We start from the raw sequence: 26,988 nt of genomic DNA, 5'->3' as shown, positions 1-26,988 counted from the left end.
CCCCTCCCATGAGTATACCATCCTCCAATTAAAGTTTCCACTGAACTTTGATAAACATTAATTCACCTGCTAGCTTCAATTCCTCCTTAGTGAGTGCCCCCTCTGATATACAACTTCTTAATTCAGAAGTAAAAAAAAACCCATCTATTTTATTCATTTCATGAGGCTCCGGAAGAGACAAAGACAATCAAGACATACAATGCACCTCTTGATTTCCTTTCCCTGCAACATACACTACCTCAAATTGGTATCTTTGAAACCAACCACACAAATCTGCAAAACTATTATTTGGAGTTTTATATAGTGCTAGCTAGACCAGAAGGTATCAGAGCGCTTTACATGTTATGTGATAATGTTTACAAGAGGTACATGAGGGGATTCATGAGAGTCATAGTTGACCTCTGTCTTTAAAGCACCCGCAAATGTGACAAGATTTACACAGAACGCGGAGACCTCTCCATTTACTGCCCGGACTCACTCAACCCACTAAAAATGTATATAAAAGAAGAATATGATAGACCGTAGGATATGTGGACGATAATAATCATTCTTTCCCAATCTGGAAACAACATATGCACCTAGAGGTATGGGATTAGAGTGAAGAATAAATGTGTCTCCCCACAACAACATGCCCATACGCATGCCAACAACAACTTCTCTGTTAGTAAAGCATTCTTTCTCAGTGTTCCTGAAAGATCTTGAGCCGTATGGCACAAACCATTCTTTATGCCTATCACTATGTATAACAACTGCAGTCAAACCACTTTTGCGGTCGTCCACTGCAGCTAAGCACTGTTTTCCCTCTGCAAACAGCTTGTACAATGTCACTTTTCTATAAATGTAAGCATTCCTTTGCTCATGTCCCAACACAAACTTGGCATTCTTAAGTAGTATACTCAGAGGTTCCACCTTAATAGAACAGTCTTTAGCAAATTTTGCAGAGAAATCAGCAACAACTAATAGACACAGGTTATTCCTTGGACTCAAGTTCTGGAACCTTCAGCATTTCTTCAACATGGCATGGTTTAGATCCGAACCGATTCCTGTATATGCTGTGACCAAGATAATCATACCAGAAAGGACAAATGGCAGCAACTTGAACTGAACAGTCCTGCAAGAGTTACAACAGCTATTAAATGCCTCAACCAAGCTCCCACCCGCACCCAGTTATATGCATTAGCAAGATGGAGTTGTGAGTACTTTTGTCACTGCCATGGTAGAAATAATTTTAAGCGTTCTTGATAAATGTGTGGCGGATCAACAAACACAGCATTGTTTAGGCTCTTAAGCTCAGCAAATCAATGTACAGGCACAGCTCACCAGAAACTTCAAGGAAAATAACTACAGTCAAACACTATGGAGACGATTCAAGAGGCTCTATTAAACTTTTCAAACACATTCAATAGCGTCCCCTTAAGTTTCCCTCTATATGACAAAGGAATATTACCTACTTCATGCCTATTCTGGACTGCACCTCTTTCGGAATAATGCAGTTTTCAAAAATGGCATACCTATATAATATCTGAATAATCACCTTACCAAACGTCTGCTTAATACTGACACAACCATTATTGTCCATGCTTCCTCTTAATTCTGTGTCACATCCCCTCTCTAAACTTCCAGAGGATTTATGATATAAAGATATAAGAAACAAACAGAAGAATCTGCTCTTGGATATAGGCATATGCTCATTTTTTAGGGCTCGGCTGAACGCGCGGAAGCGCGTCTCCGCCGAAGCTCTTTTGTCGGCGTGTGTGCTTCCCAGGAGACAATCCTGGCCGCGCGCATCGCCTTTGAGGCGATTTGAAAGTGGCACGCGCCGACTGGCACGCGCCGCGCTCGGCCAGGCTGTCTCCTGGGAAGCACAAACATACCCAGGCACACCTCCCCCTGCACGCAATGCGGCCACACACACACGAGCGCAGACAGACATGCAGACACGCATACAGAGACACTCCCCCCAGTGTCTGCCCCTACCGTTCTCAGTCCTCTACTCTGATCAAGGGGCCCGCTGGGTATGGCCGCTTCCCAATCCAGGCGGCAACCGTCGTTACCTGTAGCCGTGAGTTGGAGCTACAGCTCGTGATGTGGGCGAGGATCCTCGGCAGCGGCGTCAGGCTAATCGGTGCCGCATCAGTCTGCGGACTACCGGGGGTGCGACAATGTCCCATGCCTCCCAGTGCTGCAGCGGAGGAGCACCTCCGATGCTGGTCCTCTCAGGCGCAGGAGACGTGGTCTGCTGGCGAGGTGTTGGTGCGCTGCCCACTCGTAGCGCGGGCCTTCCCAGTTGTAGCCAGCCTCGACGACCTCGAGCCGGGGCCGCCCTTTACGTGAGGCCGCTGCCGCAGCGCGGCGCACGACTGGCAGGCCGCGCCCTCCACTGTCCGTCGCCCCCCGGGCAATCCGCAATTCTCTGCCACCAGAGTGTGAGCATGCAAATTCAGGAGCTCCTCGAAGCCATGAGGTGTCGGTCAGGCCCCCGTGGAAGCTAGCTGCGGCTGTGTTTGGTGCACGGCGACGAGGAGCCCGGATCTAAGTGTCCCTCCTCGCCGCCATCTTGGCCACGCCCCCTTGTGTTTTTTTAAAGGTTGAGAATGCATGTGATCGTTTCGATCTGTCGGGTTTGCACACAAACAACAAATAATTCTGCCTTGTTCTTTCTATGTTTCCCTGTGTTCCCGGTGTGCCCGTGTCCTGTGGTACGAACTTGAGACTTGCAAGCGTTTTAAAATCTCAGTTATCTTGAAAATACAAAAAAGTGCTCAAGTGACACAGGTCTGGAAATACTTTCACTGAGGAGTAGAACTTCAAGTAAGTAATTTACAGATCATGAAGCTGAAATCGTAAACGGATTTAACCATGCTTCATTGTACACATTACGGTGCCATTGTAGTGTGCAAGATGATTATGTCCAGAATCTACTAAAGATATTCAAGCCGTGAAAAACGTTTTTTAATGCAGATTTACCGATATGCTGCATTTACACACACAACGTGCTATATTTCTGTATGCATAAATATTTACTCATGGAAGTACTCATGGGACTCTTGACAGTCGTAGCACCTTGGAAGAATACATTATTCTTTATGCATTTCAAGAAAGATGAAAGTGTCTGTAAAACATGGGCATAAATTGGCGAATGTCCTACTTTCCTTGTGAAACTAGACAGAAAGAGGGAAGGTCCGAACCACTCTCTTCCCACACACCGCTCTCTACCCCCACACACCGCTCTCTACCCCCACACACCGCTCTCTACCCCCACACACCGCTCTCTACCCCCACACACCGCTCTCTACCCCCACACACCGCTCTCTACCCCCACACACTGCTCTCTACCCCCACACACCGCTCTCTACCCCCACACCGCTCTCTTCCCCCACACCGCTCTCTTCCCCCACACCGCTCTCTTCCCCCACACCGCTCTCTTCCCCCACACCGCTCTCTTCCACCACACCTCTCTTCCACCACACCACTCTCTTCCACCACACCACTCTCTTCCACCACACCACTCTCTTCCACCACACCACTCTCTTCCACCACACCACTCTCTTCCACCACACCACTCTCTTCCACCACACCACACTCTTCCCCCACACCACTCTTCCCCCACACCACTCTTCCCCCACACCACTCTTCCCCCACACCACTCTCTCACTTTACTACTCGATCACTAACTCTATAACTCACTATTCAACTATCTCTCACAGCAACAAAATATAACTATAACAGTAACTATCTCTCACTCTAACACAATACTCAAAATTCAATCTCTATCTCACTCTCACTCAATCTATCAGTACATCACTATGTATTTCGGTATCACTCCCTCACTATATCACCACACACTCTCAAAAAATAACTACATCACTCTAACTGACAAATTCACTCTCTTTCTAAATTACTAATTTACTCACTCACTACATCACTCTCAAATACACTAAGTCACTAACACGCTCTCTTTCACTACCTCACTATCTAACAAAGTTTCCTAGTAGGTTTGTCCCATCAAATGACCATGCCATTTATTTATGATTTAAAGAAATGTAATGAGCAATGCCAATAACTCTACCTTTAATGCTGCCGAGACCATTGCATTGTAAATGCTTGTTTCATAATGCAACTAACCTCGGTTCGGATCCTTCAAATTAGCTATATAAATTTCACCACAAGTTCTGCATCCTTTAAAATCTATTTCTAGTCGAAAATATACAAGTTAAATTTGTGCTCAAAGTGGCCTCCTGGTTGTAGATCAGAAGGAATAGTTCCATGGAACTCCAAACATCCTGAAATGAGCTCCCAGTATGGTGAACCAGGCACGTGAGTGCAAATAACGTTCACCGCTTTACTACCAATTAATATTTCACGTCTCACAAGATCACAAATTCAAACCTAGATTCTTTTTTTGCCTCACCAAACACAATATTTATCTTCTCTAGCCGGCACACTTAGCGAAAAAGGATGCCTCTTTCCTGCATTTGTTGACATTTTTATTAACTACTTAGCAGAACCTTCAAGCAACTAGCATGGGAATTACTCTCACACCAATAACAGAGAGAAAAGGGTGTCGCAATACATGGAGTGTTCTACATTCCGCTCCAACTTGTCCCATCTACCTTTCACGGAAACACAAACAGCAGCATTCACTCAGCCTCTTCTCTCTACCACTAATCTTTATGAGTGTTCAGTGCATTTTCCATTGTAAACAGCAGTTTCTAAAGCGAGATTAGACCTCACTCGAACAATCTTGGATTTAGTTTGCATACAAATGTGGTCCCTGAGTACCTGTCCCTAATTAGTCTCCGAGTACCTACTCATAATTAGTATTTTCAATGTCAATTCGCTGGCAATACTTTGAATTCTGTGATATGTTCGTCAATCAATTACTCAATCTCTTGCTTTCTTGTATACACTTTAAATACTCCATAACTGCATTCATTTTCAGGCCATATTTGAGTTTAAGCTGTCTGAAGGCATACTCAAAAACAGTCAGACTGAGCCTTGTGGCATTTGGCACATCAGGTATAAATATACGTTATCTTAGTCCCACTCATGTTCCTTCTATAAGAGACAACTTCCTCTCTTGTGTATAGTCATTACCTCCAACGCCGCCACATATGCTTTAAACATCCTATCTCAGACGCCCCAATCAGAAACAGATTCAACTTCGGGTTGGTGGGAAAAACAGAGTGGTAAGTAAGCTGGAAATGTAACTAAAATGGAAATAAACTAGAACAAAAGTAGTGTCTTTCCATCAACTGAATTAACTGTACTCACGGTGATATTACAGTTTTGTAATAACAAATAAACACAAAAGTAACCAGAGTTCTTTATAAAAAAATGAATGAATGTTTTTTGCTAGAATTGTCATAATAAGAAATAATTTGTCTGCTCAAATAATTCCTCAGTTCTAAATACCTCCAATCAGTACTAGGTATTCTATAAAATTAATTTACAGTAATTATTGGTGCTCTGCAGAAGGCTATGAAAGAACTCATGCTGGCAAGGGTTCACTGACAACCTACAAGCACTCTCGCTAGTGTTTGGCTATATAGCCAAATGGTCATCCTTTGTGATCGGGGTGCCTACCGCTACAACCACCCTACAGTCCCCTCAAGGTGTGATGTGTACTGACAATGGAACGGGTAAAATTTGAATTTGTGCATACTGCTGTGGAACACAATGCTTTACAGCACGTCTACAACTGAAAACACTGAAAAAGGCAGCCTGGCTGTGCCCTGGAATTCAACCGCAAACCAGGTACCCCGCTGCAGTCCCTCAGTGTTGAGAAGCACAAACATTAGAGTGATACCATGGTCGGGTCCAGTATCCCCATTCAGCACACATTTTGGAAACCTAATGCTGCCCCTGTCTACTAGTTATAGAGTCCTTACTTTACAATTACCCCTAGGTGTCAGACTGGATTCGGCGATGTTTTCTTCAGCGATACCCCTGCTGGTTGGTAGGTAGCATCGGTCGGCTTCGCATTCATCGTCGGCATCGTGGTCGCCGGGATGACGTTGCAGTGCCTACTAAGATACCGCCCCGGCGCGCTGAAGTCAGTTCTGACCTGACTTTCCACGCAATAAGCGCAGAGCCATAAAAGACACAGACCACTGGTGCGCCACACTAGGTTCCTATAAGGGTGACCCTAGAAATCAGTTCGCAGAGTGGGGCAGTAAGGAATCTATCACTAATATATGTCTCTTACAGACACTTTGTTACCGAAGATAAGTAACTTGTTCATCTGAAAGAGACTTTTAGTTATAGATTCCTACCTTAGAATAGATACCCCAGCAATACCATCCCCGGAGGAGGGTAAGTGAATCAAGTTCACACCAGAAAATCCTGGGGGACTCAACAAGCTAAGTATCTGTCCCTCCGGGCCTGACTATCCAGGCAGTAATGTCTGGTAAAAATGTGCATAAAAGCCCACATGGCCGCCCGGCAGATATCGATGAGTGGAACTCCCTGCGACAAAGCAGTGGTGGCTGCCGCAGCTCTAGTGGAATGAGCGCGCAGCCCCACTGGAGGATCCTTTTTAGCCTAAGCATAACAAATCTTGACACAAAGGACTACCCATCGAGAGATGGTACGCTTCTGAGCAGCCCGACCTTTTTTGGGACCCACGCAGCCAAGGAAGAGTTGATCATCCACCCGGAAATCTTTTGTGCGGCCAAGGCAGAAGGACAGCGCACGTTTTGGGTCCAGACGGTGTAGTCTCTTCTCCTCCTTGGAAAGGTGCAGAGGTGGGGAAAAGGAGGGCAGAGTACTAGTCTGCCCGATGTGAAAGGGAGTGACTACTTCAGGCAAGAAAGAGTATCTTGCTCGGAGCACCACCTTGTCCGGATGAACTGAAAGGAAAGGAGGCCTAGAAGAAAGGGCCTGAAGTTCACTCACTCTGCGAGCAGAACTGATGGCAACAAGAAAGGCAGTGTTCAGAGGGAGAAGCTGGAGAGGACAGTTGGAAGAGGCTCGAAGGGAGCGCACATAAGATAAGTCAAGACAAGGTTCAAGTCCCACTGAGGCATTATGTAAGGAGATGGAGGAAAGATGTGAATAATGCTTTTAAAGAAGTGACTTACAATAGGGGACTTGAACAAAGAGGGCTGATCTGGCAGCCGATGAAAAGCAGAAATGGCTGCAAAGTAGCCTTTAAGAGTGTCCAGACCAGAGCCCTGCTGGGCCACAGAAATAAGGAATAAAAGAACCTCAGAAAGAGGATCCACAGCCTTTGCTGTGCACCATGCCACAAACTTATTCCACGTGTATACCGTCTTAGTGGAGAGACTCCTGGCTGCCAAGATGACATTACAGACTTCAGGAGGAAGGTCAAAAGCTTCCACTGCCGCCGCTCGATCCCCAAGGAGTTGGAGTCTGGCCAGGTTCGGGTGGAGGACCGTCCCCTGCTGCTGCGACAGAAGATCCTCTAGAAGGGACAGTCTGATCGGAGGATCGATGGCCATGCTCAGGAGTTCAGGGTATCAGACTCTTCGTGCCCAGTCCGGCGCTACAAGAATGACTTAGGCCCGGTCGTGCCTGATCTTCTTCAGCACTCAGGGCAGTAATGGTATAGACGGAAAGGTGTACAGGAGGCCGCAGCTCCACTAGCGACGAAAAGCGTCGCCAAGCGAGTGTCTTGGAAACTGCAACGTGCAGAACTGCGGACATTGCGCGTTCTCTTCGGTTGCAAACAGATCTAACCAAGGCTCCCCCCACTGCTGAAAGAGACCTTGCACCACACATTCGTGATCCAACTAGGCACCGACGGCTGAGTTTGCCCCCCCTGGTGTTCAGACAACCAGCCAGGTGTTGAGCGACCATGGTTATGCCCTGAAGTTCCAGCCATGTCCAAAGGCGAACAGCCTCTTGACAAAGGGTCCAGGACACTACCTGGCCTTGTTTGTTGCAGTACCACATGGCAGTGGTGTTGTCTGTAAAAAATTGCACTGTCTTCCCCTAGAGGAAGAGCAGGAATGCCTTCAGTGGTTGCGAATCTCCCGGAGCTCCAACAGGTTGATATGGACACCGGACTCCGCCGGAAACCAGACTCCTCTGATCTCCGCCTCCCCCAGGTGGCCGCCCCATCCCAGGACTGATGCATCGGTCACCAACGTACGGTCTGGTTGGAGAAGGGAGAGGGCTCTGCCTCTGACCCAATCCTTATTCGTTAACCATCACTGGAGTTGGGGGGAAGGAGGGGGGTGAGTTTATTACTGGAGTTATGTTTAAGTGAAAAATGAAGCTGAGAATATGGTGGACAGAGGAATCTTCACAAATGTAATCATCGCTATAAGACTTGTCTTGCATTGTTGCTGAAATACGAACCACATCGGCAGAGGCGGGCAAATCTGTATGTTTGCATTTTGATTCATTTACTGATTTGGAGGTATAAAACTAATAAAGATTTATTTATTTTTTTAAAACCATCACTGCAGTTGTTGGGCAGTCCCCTCTGAGATCTGGACGTAGTTGGAAAGATTCCCCAAATGCTGCACCCACTTGAACTTCAGGTCCCACTGCAGAGCCAGCATATGCCATCTGGCTCGATCTACCAGCAGGATGCAGGAGGCCATGAGGTCGGGCAGCCTCGGAGTCCTTCTCACTGAAATCTCGCATAGAGGCTGAAACATCGGAATCCTAGCATGAATATACCTGACTCGCTGCTCAGGAGGATAAGCCCGAAACTGCACTGTCCAGAACAGCTCTGATGAAAAGGAGCGGCTGAGAGGGAGTCAGGTGTGACTTCGGCACATTGATAGTGAACCCCAGCGAATGCAAGAAGTCCGCCATAGACTGGAGGTGGGAGATGACTGCCAGGGGCGAGCCAGCCTTAAACAGGCAGTCGTCCAGGTAGGGGAAGACTGGAACCCCCAATCTGCGCAGATGAGCTGTGACCAATGCCATCACTTTCGTGAACACCCGAGCGGCACTGGTAAGGCCGAATGGGAGCATGGTGAACTAAAAATGCTCATGGCCTACCATGAACCGTAGGTAACACTTGTGGGCTGGCAGGAAGGGGATGTGAAAATAAGCGTCCTCCAAGTCCAAGGTTACCATCGAGTCTCCAGGGTCGAAGGCAGACAGAACCTGAACCAAGGTTAGCGTTTTGAACTTCTCCTTTCGGAGGAAGCAGTTGAGGGCCCTGAGGTGTAAGACAGGACGCAGGCGTTTGTCCTTCTTGGGCATCAGAAATTAGTTTGGAAAAGAAACCATGACCTACATTTGGCGCAAGTACCCTCTCAATAACTCATTGGCCAAGAGAGCCGAAACATCCTGGTGGAGAAGCACCAAATTATCCTCCGACATGCGATCGAGAGACGGTGGCATGGAGGGAGGGGAAGTCTCGAAGGGGAAGGAGTAGCCCCTTCGGACTGTCTGCAAAACCCACCTGTTGGAGGTGACTGATTGCCAGTGGGGGAGGTGATGGCAAATCCTGCCACCCACAGGCCGCTGATGGTCCTGAAAGGTCAGACTAGGAGGGTTTGGAGGCTGCTGCAGGGGGGGAAAGGGTGCACTGGCCCGCCCGCTGGTTCCCAGACCGGAGTTGCTGGGTCCCACGTCCGCAACTACGCAGAGGCTGGGCAGCTTGCGTGGACCGGTGGCTGCACTAGGTCGGACGTGGTGGGGGGCCCCTTGAGTAGCCACGAAAGGCAGACTATGGGGGGCGGGAGGACGCAGCGAGGCTTGAGAATCTGGCTGTAGCTCGAGAATCCTTAAAACGCTTCAGCACTGAGTCCGCCTTGTCACCAAAAAGGCGACGGCCATCGAAGGGCAGGTCCAGCCAAGTTGCCTGGACATCTCCCGAAAAACCAGACGTCCTCAGCCAGACCTAGTGCCGAAGGGCTACCGACGTAGCAATCGCTCTGCCCAGAGAGTCAGCGGTGTCCAGTTCACAGCGGATTGTGAATTTTACTGCATCCCGCTCATTCGCCACTGCCTGGGAGAGAATTGCCCGGGCCTCCTCTGGACACTGACGCAGCACCTGTGCAACTGTATCCCAAACTGTATGGGTATAGCGGCCCATGGGGCATGCGGTATTCAGGGACTGCAGCCCTAAGCAGGAGGAAGAGAAGGAGTAGTTTGTCCTGTAACTCCAGTTCTGTAGTAGGGGTATCTGTGTTATAGTCATAATCTAGTGAATAGTCCCGCTCATGAGCGTGGCCACCGGAGCAATAAAAAATAATCTCTTAAGCTGTCTAAAAGACACTTAAGAGAGAATGTAAAGACATATAATGCAGCCTATATCAACAGGCTACACTGTCCAGTACTCTAGACATTCCACATTCCACCAAAAACTACAACCAGCACAGCTTGCCAAGTTTTCTTCACAGAGAAAACTTCCCCTTTTACCAGTAAAGCCTCAGGAATGATAGAGAGGAAGGGGAGGACAGACAAGCCCCATAGGCTGCTATTATGTGGCTCAAAAAGGGATACCGTGCCTTTAAGAAAACTTTCTAGAACTTTCTCAGTATCCCAGAATGCCCAGCAGGTCCCATTTAATTTCAGTTCTTTTTGCAGGCGTATAACGCCAGACCTGTAGTATTCCGAACAAACATTTGTCTCCACGGGGGAGGAGGGCGGGCGCTTATGGCTATAACAGAGATACCCCTACTACAGAACTGGAGTTACAGGACAGAAACTACTCCTTCTGTAGTAGGGGATCTCCGTGTATAGTCATAATCTAGTGAATAGAATGGCAAGCCCATCCCCACACAAAAGCGGCGGTGGAGAGAAAGAGTACAACACCACTACTGTGCGAACAGATTTCGCAGCGAAGCCTGTCCAACCTGAGCATCTGCCCTGGCATCAGAGTCCAGACAGTAATGCTTAGCAAAGGTATGGACCGACTTCCACGTGGCAGCCCTGCAGAATTCTGCAATCGGAACATTACGTAGCAAAGCAGTCGTGGCAGCTTTACCCCCTTAGGTCTTATTAGCCTTTTGAAAACACAATTGAATACAGGACACAATCCACCTCGAAATGGACTGTTTAGAGGTAGCAAGACCTGTCCTGACTGACTCATTATTGATAAACAATTGGTCCGACCTACGAATATCCTTGGTTTTATCCAGATAAAATTTCAACACCCTCCTGACATCCAGGGAATGCAGAGACCTTTCCGCTGGAGAGGAAGGATTCTGAAAAAACGTAGGCAAAGTTATGGTCTGGTTAACATGGAAATCAGAAATAACCTTAGGAAGAAATTTAGGGTGAGTACGCATAACAACCTTAGCAGCATGAAATACAGTATAAGGTTCTTGGCAACACAACGCCTGAATTTCACTCACCCTGCGGGCTGATGTAATTGTTACGATGAATGCCGCCTTCCAGGACAGGTGCTGCAGCGAAGCCTTATGAATGGGTTCAAAAGGTTCCTTCATCAATCTTGACAGCACCACATTCAATTCCCATGAAGGCGAAGGAAGCCGGACAGGAGGGAACACTTTCTTCAAGCCTTCCAAAAAATCTTTGATATCAGGGATCTGAAAGAAGGAAGTCTGTGAAGGGCATTTCCTGTAGGCAGTAAGCGCTGCGAGATGAACCTTAATGGAATGGACATTAAGGCCAGACTGTGCCAGATGTAGAAGATACGGAAGGATGACATCTTCCTTACATGTCGTCGGATCATAGTTCTTGGACTTGCACCAGATGCAAAACCTCTTCCACTTGTAAGCATAGGAAGACCGAGTGGAAGGTCGCTTAGCCTCCTTCAGTATGTCCATGCAATCTTCAGGTAGATTCAAATGGCCATATTGCACTATCTCAGGAGCCATGCCGCCAAACTCAAAGACGAGAGATTGGGGTGCAACATCTGCCCCCCGAACTTCGTGAGAAGGTCCGGCCTGCACGGCAGCCGTATGTGAGGAAGGAGAGACCGGTGAAGCAGGTCCGTGAACCACCACTGCCTGGGCCATTCCGGGGCAATCAGGATCATCCGCGCCCTGGACCGGGACAGCTTGATGAGCACCGTCGGAATCAGGTAAATGGGTGGAAAAGCGTACAGAAAGCTGTTCGACCAGTTGATCCATAACGCATTCCCCAGCGTCCCCGGCTGGTAGTACCTGGAGGCGAAGTCTCGGCATTTGCTGTTTTCGGCGGTGGCGAACAGATCTACGTCTGGAGTCCCCCACCTTGCGAAGACTTCTCCTAGCACTTCGTCGTTTATGACCCATTCGTGGTTTTCCTGAATCAGTCTTCTCAGTGCGTCTGCCTGAACATTCTGCACACCTGGTAGATGGGTAGCCGTTATCGTCAGTCCTCTGGCTAGAAGCCAGTGCCAGATCGCCTGCGCCTCCTGCGATAGGGTGCGCGGTCTCGAGCCCCCCTGCTTGTTGAGGTAATACATCGTAGTCGTATTGTCCGTTTGCACAAGTAGAGAGTTGGTCTGGAAGGACGGAAGAAAAGCCTTCAGCGTCAAGTGAACAGCTCTGAGTTCCAGGAAATTAATATGGTGCGTGGACTCCGTCTGGGACCACGTCCCTTGAATCTGTAAGTCTCCGGAGTGCGCCCCCCAGCCGTGGAGAGACGCATCCGTCACGATAGTCTGCGTGGGAATGTCCTTGTGGAAGGGAACCCCTCTCAGGAGATTCTCCGCCGAACACCACCACTTCAGAGACTGAAGATCATGCTGAGACAGTCGTATCCTGTCGTCCCAAGATCCTTTCCTCCGATCCCACTGATCCTCCAAGCACTCCTGCAATGGTCTCATGTGCAGTCGTGCGTGTGGCGTGAGGAAGATACAAGAGGCCATCGATCCCAGTAGAGAAGACACCGTCCTCAGTGTTGTAGATGGAGTGGTCATAAGAGCCTGAGCCTTCCGAAGGAGTGATAATCGTCGTTCCTCTGAAGGAGACACACTTGCTGACAGCGTATTGATGGAGGCTTCCAAGTACTGTATGCACTGGACCGGAATCGGGACAGACTTGGACATGTTGATGTGCAACCCCAGCTTGTTCAAGAGAACGCACGTCTTCCGGAAGTGTGCTTGAGCTTCCGAGAAGGAGGAGGCCTTGATCAACCAATCGTCCAGGTACAGGTAGACAAACACCTTGTTCTTCCTTAGGTGTGCAGCTACCACTGCCATGCACTTCGAGAATGTTCTGGGTACAGACTTCACTCCGAACGGCAGTACTGTGTACTGATAATGATTGGCGCCGACTTGGAATCGCAGGAACTTCCTGTGTTTGCGTGCAATGGGCGCATGGAAGTACGCATCCTGTAGGTCTATAGCACACAGCCAGTCTCCCCGTTGCAGCTGAGGATAAATCTGATGCAACGACAGCATGCGAAACTTCTCTCTTCGAATCCACTTGTTTGCTTGCCGCAAGTCCAGAATGGGCCTGAACTCATTCCTGTCCTTCTTGCGGACCAGGAAGAACCGGGAGTACAGACCTCTTCCTCTTTGAGACAGAGGTACGTCTTCTATCGCCCTTTTCCTTAACAGGATATCGGCCTCCGCCTGGAGCTCGCGCAGTTGAAACTGCGAACTGACCGGTGGAATTGATGGAGGCGGGCTGGTGAACCGAAGACTGTATCCATTGCAAACAATATTCAGCACCCACTTGTCCTGAGTAATTTTTCTCCACTCTGCCAGAAAAAATTTAACGCTCCCCCCCACCGGAGCGGGTAACGGTTGTAGGGGAAGTAACCGCTCAGGGTCGAGACCCAGCCGGGCCTTTGTTCGCTGTAGAGGACTGCTGGCCTCCTCTACCCTTCTGGAAGGGCCTCCGGAACTGCTGCTGTTGTTGCTGCTGCTGTCCCGAAGCCTGTACTCGCCCTCTGCCCTGTGCCCCGAAACGTCTCTGGAACGGGTGGTAGGCCTTCTTTTCTTTTGGTTTTTCCAAACCCACAGCGTTCAGGGTCTCGGCCTCCGCCTTAAGGCGGGCCATTTCATCGTCTGCATGTTTGCCGAACAGGGTTTCCCCCGAGAAGGGCAGATTGGCCACCCGCTGCTGGGCCTCCGGCTTGAGTGACATGAGCCTGAGCCAAGCATGGCGCCGCTGGTTGATCCCATGACAGTACCCATGGGCAGCCAAAAGAGACATCAGCAGCCGCGCTGATGACCTGGTTCGAAACCAGCATCCCCTCCTTCAGGATCTCCTGGAAATCCTCCTTCCTATCTCTTGGCAGGAGTTCCGTGAACTGCTGGAGGGAGTCCCACAGGGCACGATCATACCATCCCAGCAAAGCCGCATCGCTAGAGGCCTTCATGGCCGTATATGCCGTCCCACAGGCCTTCCTGCCAGCTGAGTCGATCCATCGGCTCTCCTTATCAGGAGGCACGGTAGAAGACGGGGAGGTAGAATGTTGTTTCCTGGCTGCCGTCACTATAACGGAGTCCGGAATCTGGTCCATCCGCAGAAAAGCCGGGTCGGAATCCGGGGCCCTGTACTTTTTAAGAAGCCTGGATGGAGCGGCTTTAGTCACTGCAGGCGTGAGGAACAGCTCCTCCGCAGGCTCTACCAATCCTGGCACGAGCGGTAGTAAAGGGCGAGACAAATGTTTCTTATGAAGCGTCTCAAAAATCACGGACGTCGTAGGTGTTGGAGCAGTCACCGTGATTCCCCATTTCGCTGCACCCCTCAGGAGAACATCCTGGAACGTGCTGATGTCGTCCACAGGAGACACTCTCGTCCCCGGGGATTCCGAGAAAGTCGGGGACTAGGTCCTGGTCGAGTCCGAACGGGACCGTGAACCGCGCCTCCTGTGGCGCCGTCTTGACCTTGTGGAGGATCCGTGACGACTGCGCGATCTCCCCCTCCGTCCGGAGCGGGATCGCGACCTCCTTGGCTTCGTTCGTCCCGCTGGTTCCACCGGGGCGGGCGACTTTGGCTTGGCTGGGGCCCTCGGCCGAGGGGTCCCCTTAGGAGGAGTAGGATACCTTGGCAGTGAAACTGACCTCGGAGGAAGCGGAGGAGGCTTGTCAGCCGGCAGCTGAGGTTGAGGCTGAGGCTGAGGTTGAGGATGAGGTGGAAGTGGAGGCGGGGTGGGAGCCCGCGGAGGAAGTCCTCTCGGTAATGGAGGAGGAGGAGGAGGAGGAGGAGGCGTAACTGGCTTCGGCCTCGGAGGGGTATACACAACGGAGTACACCGAGCCCGGTGACCCGCCCTCCTTACTAGGCTGGGACGCTGGAGAGTCTCCCATAGGCACTTGACTCCTGCCAGACTGACTACTGGCGCCAGAACTCCTTCTGCGCCTTTCCTGCGTCGAAGAACGGCGACCCGACGGCGAGCGTCGGCCCTCGATGGCGAGCTACGTCTCCATGACGGCGAGCGCCTATCTCTCGATGGCGAGCGCCTATCCCTCGACGGCGAATGTCTTCGCCTTGACGGCGACCTCCTATGCATTGACGGCGACCTCCTACGCTTCGACAGCGACCTCCTGTGCCTCGATGGCGACCTCCTCTGCCTCGATGGCGATCTTCGCCTTGATGGCGATCTTCGCCTTGATGGCGATCTTCTCCTCGACGCCAAGGATCCCCTCGACGCTGACCTTCTCCTCTTCGACGACAGTGAGCGGCGGTGTCGCCGAGACGGCGAGCGCCGACCCACCTCTCGACGTCGACGAGGAAGACGACGAAATCGTCACTGGAGACCTCGACTGCGGTCTGTTCAGTTTCCTCGAGCGGCGACGCCGCTTTGACCCAGAGCCCTGGGGAGATGGGGAACAGACTGTAGTCATCCCTCTCGACGCCGTAGTCGGTGCAATCGACGCAGACGGAGAATGGGGACGCTTGCTGGTCTTCTTGCCCCTGGGGAGCCCCCCAGGGGCCTCAGCAGGGGCAGAGGAAGTCCCTCCAGACCCACCTTGTGCCTTCAGTCTTCTGTCTTCGAGGCCCTGAAGCCTGACCTTCATCCTATCCCTCCGGGTCCTGCTAGAGAAACCCTGGCAGATGTCACACTCCTCTGGGACATGAGATGAAGGAAGGCAGATGATACACACCTCGTGTGGGTCCGACTTGGCCTTCTTCCTGGAGCACTCAGGGCATTTGTCGAATAATGCAGGCATATTGACCTTAAAGAGTGCACCAAAACACACACCAGGAAGCAAAGCATCAAAGTACTTCAGAAAAGTACTCAAATATGTGAAAAAAACGAAAATATTACCAATAAACCATTGAAAAGGGAGAGCTCAATGCTCCAGGGTCCTGCTTGCAGGAGCCGGGAAAAAGAACTGAAAGTAAAAGGGACTTGCAGTGCATTCTGGGATACTGTGAAGTTCTGGAAAGTTCTCTTAAAGGCACAGTATCCTGTTCTGAGCCACATAATGGCAGCCTATGGGGCTTGTCTGTCCATGTCTTCTCTCTATCATTCCAGAGGGTTTTTGCTGTTAAAGCAAGGGAAATCTGGACAGGCTTTGCTGTTTGTGGATTTTGGTGGAATTTCTAGTTGAAGTACTGGACAGTGTAGCCTGTGGATATAGGCTGCATTATCGGTCTTTAATTCTCTCTTGTCTGTGCAGTTCTGCATTTTTCGACACCGTAAGAGATTAGTTTTGATTGCTCCGGGGTCCCCGCACATGGGCGGGACTATTCACTAGATTATGACTATACACAGAGATCCCCTACTATAGAATCGTCCGTTCCACAGGAGAACCTGATCTGGGCCTGGACCAGGTGCCCAGAAGGACGCCCGTGAGGGCTTCATTAAAGGGCAAGAGGGGTTCGGAGGAAGTTGCAGCCGGTTGAAGCACCTCTGTCAAGAGGTTAGTCCCGACTGTCAGTGTAGGGAGCTCCAGGCTCACGGCCACGGCTACCCTACGCGCCGCCACTGCATAGGAGGTCCCCTCCTCCGTAGCCATGGTAGGGGAGAAAACATGCCAAGGTCTGGGGGTATCCAGACCACTGCCGTCACCCAATTCCTCTCTCCATTCCGGCTCTACCAGCTGGTCTGCCAAAGGGTCCAGTCCTCATCACCACCCTCAGGGTGCTTGGGAATACCTGGGATGAACAAGGGAACAACATTACCCGCCGACGTCGTATTTGACGTTGGTTTGTGTCGATCCAGCTCCAGGTCCATCTCGAGGATGAGGATGGGGACAGCCCCGGGATCGGCGCCGGGGAAGGTCGAGTAAGGTCGACCCGGTGTTGGTCCGGATCCATGTCTGGATCCATGAGGACCCTGCGGCGCCGGCCGAAGCTGCTGGCATCTACGGTCCAGGGCCCCCAACTGGCTCCGAGGGGCCCGAAGGCGCACCAGCAGAGTCTGTCTGCCCAAAGATGGAGTGGGGAACTTCGTAAAATGCACGAAGCTGGGCTGGGGACGCCCCAGCACTCAGAAATGGGGGAGGCGTGGAGTCGTCCCAGAATCAGGCACTGGAGACGGCACTGGAGACGGCACTGGAGACGGAGCGTTTGAGCGACAATGCTCCAGTTCCCACGGCACGTCCACCGACCGACGGGGTAAGGTGAAGAGCAAAAGTACTTCTTTGGCTTCTTCTTGTGCTTCGACTTACCCGATGAGTGCGAAGACTTTGACGAGGTGTGATGGCTCCGCAACCGGTCTCAAGACTTTCCTCTCAAGCGAGACAGGGAGCGACGTGGAGCCGATAGCTGGGCCTCCAAGAGCTTTCAGGACCGCTCCCGCAAAGACTTCGGATTCATGGCCCGACAGTCGGAGCACGACTTTGGGTCATGGTCGCAATCCAGGCACCAGAGGTGCAGATCAGTGACTGACATCAGCTTGTGACAGGAGTCACAAAGCTTGAAGCCAGTCTAACAATGGGACATCCCTTGTGCTGCCAGGAGTCGAGGACTCGAAAAAAGACGCCGACAAAAGTCAACATAGTTTAGTCAAAAAGTGACTATGGGGCAAGCTCTCTCCAGATCTGCGCTAGGCTTGCATGGAAAAAGAAAGAATTGACATCAGTGCACAGGTGCGGCGTCTAAGTAGGCACCATGATGTCATCCCGGCTACCATGACGCCGACGGACGCGGAGTCGACTGACACCACCTACTGACACGCAGGTGTATTGCTGAAGAAAAAATGTGCCGGATCCAGTCTGAAGCCTGGGGTCATTCTAAGGTAAGGAATCTATAATTAATAGTCTCTTTCAGATATTAAGTATTCAACATGAAGATGTGTCTTCTTCAGGATTAATTGAAGCAAAGGGTAATCTGGGGAGCAACAAGGAAACGGGACAATCAGCGATCAAGTTCCAACCGTCTGCTGACACTTGGAATCCTAATTCCCAACTTCCCATACCTCATACATTACAGCCAGCAAAATCCACATGCCATCTTACGCTCACCCATATCACAGTCTGCTTCCTGAAGCAAAGTGGACATTCATAGTTTCCCCTTTCACTTCGATGAAGAAAAATGTCTTAATGTTGTCAGCTAGCCTTTCACTAAAATACATTTTTTTTTCCACTGAAACTCTTGCTGCTCCACTTTCTATATATTTTTTTAAATCTCAGGAGCGAGTTATGCAAAGGAGTAACATCTATGACTTTGGCCTACCCCGCCATTTCCAATCCCTCTCGACACTTAAGATACATGCGGGTAGTAGACTTTAGTTAGGAGCACTTGACTAGCCAGTGCTACTGTTAAACTAAATGGTCATGATTATATCAACACGTAAACGTGTGTCCCTGGAGAACACCATGTGGTTTCTTCTCTTACAGCATGCAGAAAGGTCTTGTGGTTCCATTTTTTTTATTTTTAGTTACTACGAACAACCTCTGTCTCCGCCATTCACGAGATGAGACTATCTGTAGAAGTCACAGCACCCCAATAGCATACAGAAAAAGATGTAATAATGTAGGCAAGAACACTCGTGCTATTTCCCCAATAACTACTGGAACATAACTCTATGTGCACTGCATACGAGTCCATAAACGCTTTGAAGTGCTCCAGTGACTCAAGATTTCTTTCCTCCTTCCATCGTCAACAGCTGCAGCGCCAAATGGTGGACAAATATGAATGCACACTATGGATTTTTTTGTTTAACTACAGTGCAGTTTTAGGTCAACACTAAAAAAAACTCACAAAAGAAATGTGTGGTTTCAATGTGACCAGAAGACCACCGAACCTCACTGACTCGATTAGTGTGCATTGGCCACCAAGCGTCCTTAGCAAGGTAGCTGCTCACCATGCCAATGGTTTTGGGACAGCCCAAAGGAGAAAACAGGAGGTCTGCTAACAGGCAAGTTGCACAGACACAAACTCCGTTAAATGAAATTCTTATTTAGACTCAGAAAAAACGTTAAGACCCAGCAGATGGTACACAAGATTATATTTATACGGCTACACATTGTTTCTCTACTTCATGTTCTTGTCGTGGAGCCAGAATGCACTCTAAGGTTTTTGTTCCATCTGCAGCACACTTCTCCATGAGAAGTTTTGACCGAAGCAACCTCTTCTTCGTCTGCACATTGATTTGGCCTCATGCAATACTGAACACATAAATAACGCTGCTGCTGGGTACCCTGCCTTGCTCATCACCCCCTGACAGATGCTAATACAGAAGGGTTCTAGCTTCTCTGTTCCCAATGCTCTGATTAATCAGAGGGACCAATAAACAGGGTAAAACCACATTCTCTAACCTAGTCTCTAAACTATGGCTTGATGCCTGCATACTGCCACCTCTTGTGTTGCCCAGGCTCTAGAAAATAGAACCACCACCAGACAATTGCTCATCCATCATGGATAAGAGCTACGAAAAAAAGGAGATAACCATGAATAACTATGGAGCGGTGAGTAAATCAACAACATCTTAATCAAACAAAAAAATTCAACAGCCTTGCAAAACGCCGGATCAAACGAAGAAAAAAAAGCTTCAGAAAGTTCAGGGAGTGAATGGCCCCTCTATGGTTTAGGGGGTATGCCCAATTGAAGTTAAACACTGAAACATTAATACCCTAATTTTCAATACTTCTACCAACCGCCAATAGATTTGCTATTAATATGCAGAGGCAGTCCTAATTAATTTTGCCAATGCTTGTTTGATTTGGCATACTGTACACCCAAAGAATTGCAATATGGACGTCCTTGCATGTGCTTCTATATGACGCACAAGTGGCTATCTTGGAGTTTGTTTTGCTAACACACATGTATGCACAGGTGGACGTTTTGCAATAATGTCTGTTATAATTTGAGGGAAAAAACACAAATGATATGCCTCGAAGTGGACGAGTGTAGTGTTTTGCAAGTATAGACCTGCGATGAGACGCTGCTTCATTTGTGTACTGGACAGAGTACTGGCACATACGATTATGTGATACTGTGCAGTTCCCATGTAGCCAGGAGACAGTAGTCTTAAGATGGAAGTAAATAAAATAAGGTGTGTGCTCACGTGAGATGATAAAGAACGGTGAGCGTTATATGTGTATGAAAAGTAGTACGCTGTGCTTGTGATGCTACAGCAATGTTCGCTAGAGAGGTATATGAAAGGGAGAATTGGGCTACATGTTACACTAGAAAACCATCAGCTGCATTGCATGTATATAGGTGGCAGCTGCATGTATAAATGTTAAGGGACTGTACATTTGGATCTAGAACGGAATAGTTTGCTGGATGGGAGACAGACACGTCACTGTGTGCTTGCGCATATTAAAAGGAGTTGTGGGTTGCTGTGTGTGTTGTACGAGCTGCTTGTGAGCATGGAACCGTACTGTATGTGATTATAGTAGAGAACTATTTACTTCACTTGTATACAGATGGTGAATTTTTGTGAACGTTTACATTGCAGTGCACAGTGTACTTTCATATGTGGACATGGTATCTTGCTGTGGAAGGGTACACATGGGTTTGTCTATCGTAGGGCACAGCGTGCTGTATGCGTGCAAGGGAATTGTACTACATTTGGGTATGAATGGAACATTGCAATTTATGAATACAGTAATAAGGGGTTGTGTGTACATTGTAGTGAGTGTATAAAGTAGGGGTTGAAAGACCCTGTTCTACATGTGCACAGAGGTAAGAATGATAATGTGGTTTCTATGTTTATGGAGTAGGACTTTAGCATAATTTGTGGTACATGTGTATCCGAAAAGTGATTTTTAGGTCTCGCCTGACCCACCGCATGCGCTGAGTAGACTTTTAGAAAGGGCTTTAAAAAATGCTGCCTAGAGCTTGAGTGAATGTGTGCGGATGTTGCTATAATCACGGCACACGCGCTTTACTTTTAACATTAAAAGTAAAACGCGGGTGCCGCGATTATAGCAAAAGTAAAGAAATAGAAAAAACATCTATTTCTTTACTTTTGCTATAATCGCGGCACCCGCACTTCACTTTTAATGTTAAAAGTAAAGTGTGGGTGCCAAAAGCGAGACCTACTGGCTATGCCAATGCTGGTGATTTTACTCACCATGTAATAAGCTGTTCATTTTTCAGAACTTTTTTTGTGCCAGTGATGACGTTTGACAAGAATCAGCATTGGTCATTTCTGCACATCCTAAAACGTCGTTAAAGATGCTTTAACAAACGAGAAATGCTCTGCTTAGCGACAACGTTGTAAAATGCAAGTGTGGGTCATTCCGTAAGGTGGTCTCCCTGCTCATAAACGAATACCCGCGTAGAACGCAGAGCCTTTACTGCTGCAACTGTAATATCTTTACCGGTGGCAGAAATGCGCCTCGCAACACGTTAAAAGCCAAAGAATTTTGTAATCCTTCGAGGGTCGCGCAGTAAAAACAAGTCAACTGGTGGGGAAAGGTAAGAAAGAGGTGTGTGCATTCCTGATCACCAGGACAGGGTCACATATTTCTCTAGTCCGCAGGGGTAAGACTCCTAGCACCAAAGGCAGAATTCTGCAAAAGATGCTATTTTTAGATTCCAATAAGCTAGCACAGTAAGCAGAATTTTACGCTTTGCACTACCAACATCCTATAACTATCTCCTCTTCAGTTACATGTATATATTTTTCAGTGATAAAAAGTATGGGCACGCTGATATTTGAAAGCTTCTTGAATAAATAAGTAATGGAACAAAACTAGCCTGTCCAATTTGTGACGTCACAGATGTGACAACATGGAATATACATTTCTTTTTATCAACTGGAAGGCAGGAAAATTTGTCTTTTGATGTTTGTTTACATGTTTATCTCTAAATTCGTGAGGGCAAAAAATAAAAGCATAATAAATGTGCTACAGTTTGACCCAATAAAGTGAAGGTCGTCTTGGTTATTTTTAGGTCTTGCATAGATGGAATTTAAATGGTCTCGTTAGAATCATGTAATTAAAAAAAATATATATAAAAAAATCTGAAATAAAAAATACATACATGTTCACGCACCTAGTGTGCTTTTGGGTCAGCCATTGGTTCGATACAATGGTCACTCACATGATGCTACGCTCAACCCAATATAGCACAATGAGTCAGCCCTCTTCAGCCACTGACTATTGACTGTGAGTGAAGGCATTCTTCCAACTCAGTTGTGCACATCAGCCTAAAAGGAAGTGGGAATCCAACGCCGCTCTGAGCTTCTAAATAAAATATGTTTAGTATATAGTACTGTATCAAAAAAATGTTTGGTCACGGTAGTTCACACAATTCATAAAATCATTTTCAAGTAGCGAGAAAACACAACAAAGAAACAGGGTGGCTGTTCATTCCACTATTGTATGAATATATTCATACAATGGGTCTATGGCAGTTATTTCCAAAGCATTGACAGCAAAGCCACAAAATTGCTCAATTTCTACTAGATATTCACTATTATACAGTGCTCAGAAGGTGAAGGGAGAAGGAATCAGGATAAGGTGATCAAGTGTGGAAGGGGGCACAGGGAAAGGTGATGGTGACACATATACATCAACCGAGTTTGTTGTATACTTTTCTGTGAGATATCACAATGTTCCCATTGTTGTACATAACTAAATGGTGCCCATATACAAATCGTATGGTGTCAGTTATTGTATTCTTTTCTATGGTAAAATGTTATGATTTGTTTCCTAGGAGTATAAGTATGATAACATGTAGTGATATTCATGTAACAAAATGTGCTTTTATGGCTTACTGCTAGCTACTCTGATACAAAGTATGGGAATCTATGAAAGTTCCAATACTGGGGCAAGAAAACAAGTTACTTACCTGTAACTTTGGTTTTCAAGTATTGGAAACTGTCATAGATTCCCATGTGCCCACCCTCCTCCCCTGGGAAAGCTCAGCCTTTTCCAGATGTGGTTGCTATTACACAACGGCTACGAAAATCTGAGGCTCTCTGAGGAGGGTTCTATGGGGTGAGGCTTCTCTGATTGGTTGTTGCAATTTTTTGGTCTCTTTTACAAAAAGAGGTGGATATGCTACAAAATGAGATGAGGCCTAGGCCTTTCTCTCTTTTGTACCTACTGCTATGGTATTTTTTATATTACCGAGGCTCCCATTCCGACGACGGGGAATGATACAAAGCATGGGAATCTATGAAAGTTACCAATACTGGGGAAACAAAGTTACAGGTAAGTAACTTGTTTTCTTACACCCCATTCTCTTTGTCCAGTTTCGCGCAGGGGCTGAGTGCCCCTGCAACCGGTTTGAACTCGGATATGCACAGTGACACCAGTTGTGCCCCCAGCACTGTCTGAAAAGCATTCTATGAATGCACCCACCCAGCCCCAATCTACTAAAGCCTGTCTGGGAGGTGGTTACACCTCCCTGTGAGAGGAAACCTATTGTCCGGACCTCCCCTGCCGGAGTTTCGTCCAGCAGCAGGAGGTCAGACTTGTGTCTGTAGCTGCAGCATCCTTTTTGTGATGCTGGGGCTCTTTTAAACAATTACCGGTTAGGTAAGTGTGTACATGTCTTCTCCCTCTAGAAGGGTGAAATTTTACCCCCCCCCCCCCCCCCCCCCCCGCCGCCAGAAGTGGAGTGGGGGTAGGATTCCAAAGTGTTTGACACCAAACACTACATGTTTCCATGCAGCCATTCCAAAGTTAGCATTTACCGCGAGGTCATAATGCACTTAAGAGTATATGGTCTGGCTGCATCACAGAACAGCTACAGAGAATAGATTCTGAAAGCTGCGGAGGGGTCCTACACATGCATGGGCATCCTCTCACACAAAACCAATCACTCTGCTTTCAGGATTGATAAGGCCTGCCATAGGAGTGACGTATAGGTTTATATGTGTCAGTGATTAAAGGTAGATATAGGTAACCTATATCTTAGTAAGGGGTGCATGCACCACCTTAAACAGGCTGCAGTAGCAGACCTGTGGTGCCATTTTGGAAGGCTTCCCAGGTGTGGCATAATACATGCTTCAGCCCCTGGTAGGCCTCTGGGGTACCTATGCCGTATGGAATATAGCGCAGGCACGAGCCTTGTCTGTATGAAAGGAAAAAGTGTGTAGGATCCGCACACGGAAAGGGCCCGTATGACATGATGAGGAGGCTGGGTGCTGAAGTGATATATGGAAAGGAACTTTATGCCCCATGTGTTTATGGAAGAAAAACACAGGTGGCATTTCGGGGAAAAGTTCTGATAAGAAACTGGAAGGGGAGATAATCACAAAGACGAGACAGCAACATGAAGCGAGAATGGGTCAGACAAGGTAGAGAGCTTGGAAACTCCTGTACTCTGTGTTCTTAAGAAAAGAGAACAAAAAGTAGTTCCTTATAAGTGAGCAGTGGAAGGACACAAGTAAATAGACTATGCCCCAGAGGAGGGGCTCACATGAGATGGACAAGGCAAGCCACTGAATAAGAGGAAAGCAAATAAAGACCTAAGAAATCCAACCAATGGTAAGCTATGGGTGGGCCATGTGCCCACTGTTAGTTCTTGGTAAGTGGACAATATCTTTGGCGGCCAGACAGCTTGTGCTGTCTGCAAGCTTGGACCTAAAAATAGCACTACTTTTCCAGGACACCTACACCAATACTAGAATACTACAATTATCAATAAATGGGTAATCAAGCACAAAGGCAGGAAAGAAAGGAGGTAGCAGGAAGAACAAAAAAAAAAAAAGAGGGAGAGAAGATAGTCCCTAGTGCACTGCAATGTGAGGTCATGAATTCAGCAGTGGTAGGATAAACCTATGCCAGTGAAAACAGTGAGACCGAAAAGCTAATTGGGAGGCACAAACGCAGTAATAGGGATAAAAGCAATTGGAGCAGGGAACGGAGACAGACGAGACACATACTGCACTATGAGCAAGGTGCAGATCCCCAAATCTTCCTCCAAGACTACACAAACTCGAATAGTCCTGTTACTAAAAGAGTAAGCAAGACATTAAGAGTCTAAACCAAAATCATGAATTGGGGTTCAGATAAAAAAAAGGCACAAACAAATAACAGGACTCAAAGAGAGAAAGCCAGTAAAGCTCCTTAGGATAAAAGCCCAACCTTCTGCCTGTCCACCAAGGGGATTAAATCAACACAGTAAGCTGGTCAAACAAAGAAGAAACCAATAGTAAATAATATATGTCAAAATCCATCTTCCATATGACAGGCTGTTCTTAAAACCATCCTTTTTGGGAAGCTTTTCAGACCTTTCTCAGCATGTAACTTTAAAGTCTGTTGACTTTATTGCTACAGCTTTTCTGCACTCCCCTTTGGCGCTTTAGTGTCCTAGATAAACTAAAAATGAATAATTGCAATGTGTCTTAATTTTGAATTTCACTTTTACATAATCAGAGTGCTTACATAATGGTAGGTGTCAATAGTCGCAAAATTGTGGCTGCAAAGTTCTAAAACATGCTGCTTTTAACACTTACATCCAAATCCCCTTCTCACATCCTGATTATACATGAATCATTTAGACGTGTTTAATAATATGCACCCTCAATAGAAATACTGCAAGTGACAGCAAATACATCTCACATTCACATCTTCTCTGTATTAAATATGAAAAAATTCTAAATGTGCATGAAATTCTTTAATATTCTAAAAATCAATTTCAGTATACTCTTTAAAAACAGATATACTAAAGAAATTATTATGTAAAATAGATATACCGATACAAATAGTGAGAACAAAATAACAGGACATATTTTTGGGAAATAGAGAACATACCGTAATCTTCCATCCTGTGCTGCAGCACCCCCCGAAATGATTTTTGTAATGAAAATACTTGTGTCATCTCCAATGTGTGGATTGTCCGTGCCTCCAGCAATGCTAAAGCCAAGACCCGAATTGCCCTGGAAAACAGAAATGAGGAAATAAGATTATTCAGCATTTTAAAAATGAACCTTACTAAAGTGTAGACGGACAACCTGCAAATGTTCTACACTGCTACTTTGACTGTGTAACTCTACATAAGTGTGTGTGTGTGTGCATCTAGATAAGGGTGTATCTACATAAGGGTGTATGTGATATGTAACAAGAAATCGTGTAGAATGGTCCTTCAATGCCATCGAGTGGAGGCTGTGGGGGTGACATCATAAACCAGCAGGCCTAAGTCACCAAGATGACAATATAGGACCATAACATGTTGGTGATTTTGAGATCATATGTTTCTTTTGGGGCAGTTAGCTTGAAAAAAGTATTATTTTTTTCCCAAACAGGGAAATGTGTACTAAAAACCGTAAGTAAAAACTACATTGTACTGTGGTTGCCCATAGAAAAGGAAAAAGAAAAGAAAAGTTATATAGTTAACAATGGAAAATCTTAGGGAAAAAAACGTTTTGTTTAAAAACGCGCACTATTTGTAGAAAAGAGACTGCTGACTGTTCTCTGCAAGATGCAGCTAACACTTGGCAATAGTCAGATTTAGGATGCTCATGTTTTGTTTCCTCTTCATTAAGAGAATATTAGATCAACAATGGCAACTGTAAACGTGTACATATTGGTTCTGGGCTGTCATTTTGATGGTGGAACATTTCACATAGTCAGAGGATATATTTTCCATATTTCACAGGACTGTATGAAACATAGGATTTGATTTTTGTGAGCAGTGTAGTATATAGTATGTATGCAGATATGCAGAGTAGGTCAAGTTACTTACCTTCTGTAACACCTTATCGAGTAGAGACTCTATCTAGCCGCAGATTAGTTATTTTAGCATTATCCCCTGGCGTCTGAATGAATTCTGAATTTTTTAATGAGCCGTACCCC

General features: G+C 47.3%; 1 protein-coding gene across 14 annotated transcripts in view; it reads right to left on the bottom strand.

The window, feature by feature from the left end:
- Positions 1 to 26,988, bottom strand: part of DLG1 (discs large MAGUK scaffold protein 1) — a 1,315,748-nt gene that overhangs the window by 462,011 nt on the left and 826,749 nt on the right. For all 14 annotated transcript variants that reach the window (XM_078666465.1, XM_078666467.1, XM_078666469.1 and 11 more), the window contains one exon: positions 25,948 to 26,072. In XM_078666465.1, the coding sequence (XP_078522591.1) occupies positions 25,948 to 26,072 (125 nt within the window). The remainder of the gene's footprint in view (positions 1 to 25,947; positions 26,073 to 26,988) is intronic.

Source organism: Lissotriton helveticus, chromosome 11, assembly GCF_964261635.1.
Source record: "Lissotriton helveticus chromosome 11, aLisHel1.1, whole genome shotgun sequence".
NCBI lineage: Eukaryota > Metazoa > Chordata > Amphibia > Caudata > Salamandridae > Lissotriton > Lissotriton helveticus.
Note: the sequence above shows the minus strand (reverse complement) of the source record. Positions and strands in the feature narration are given on the sequence as shown.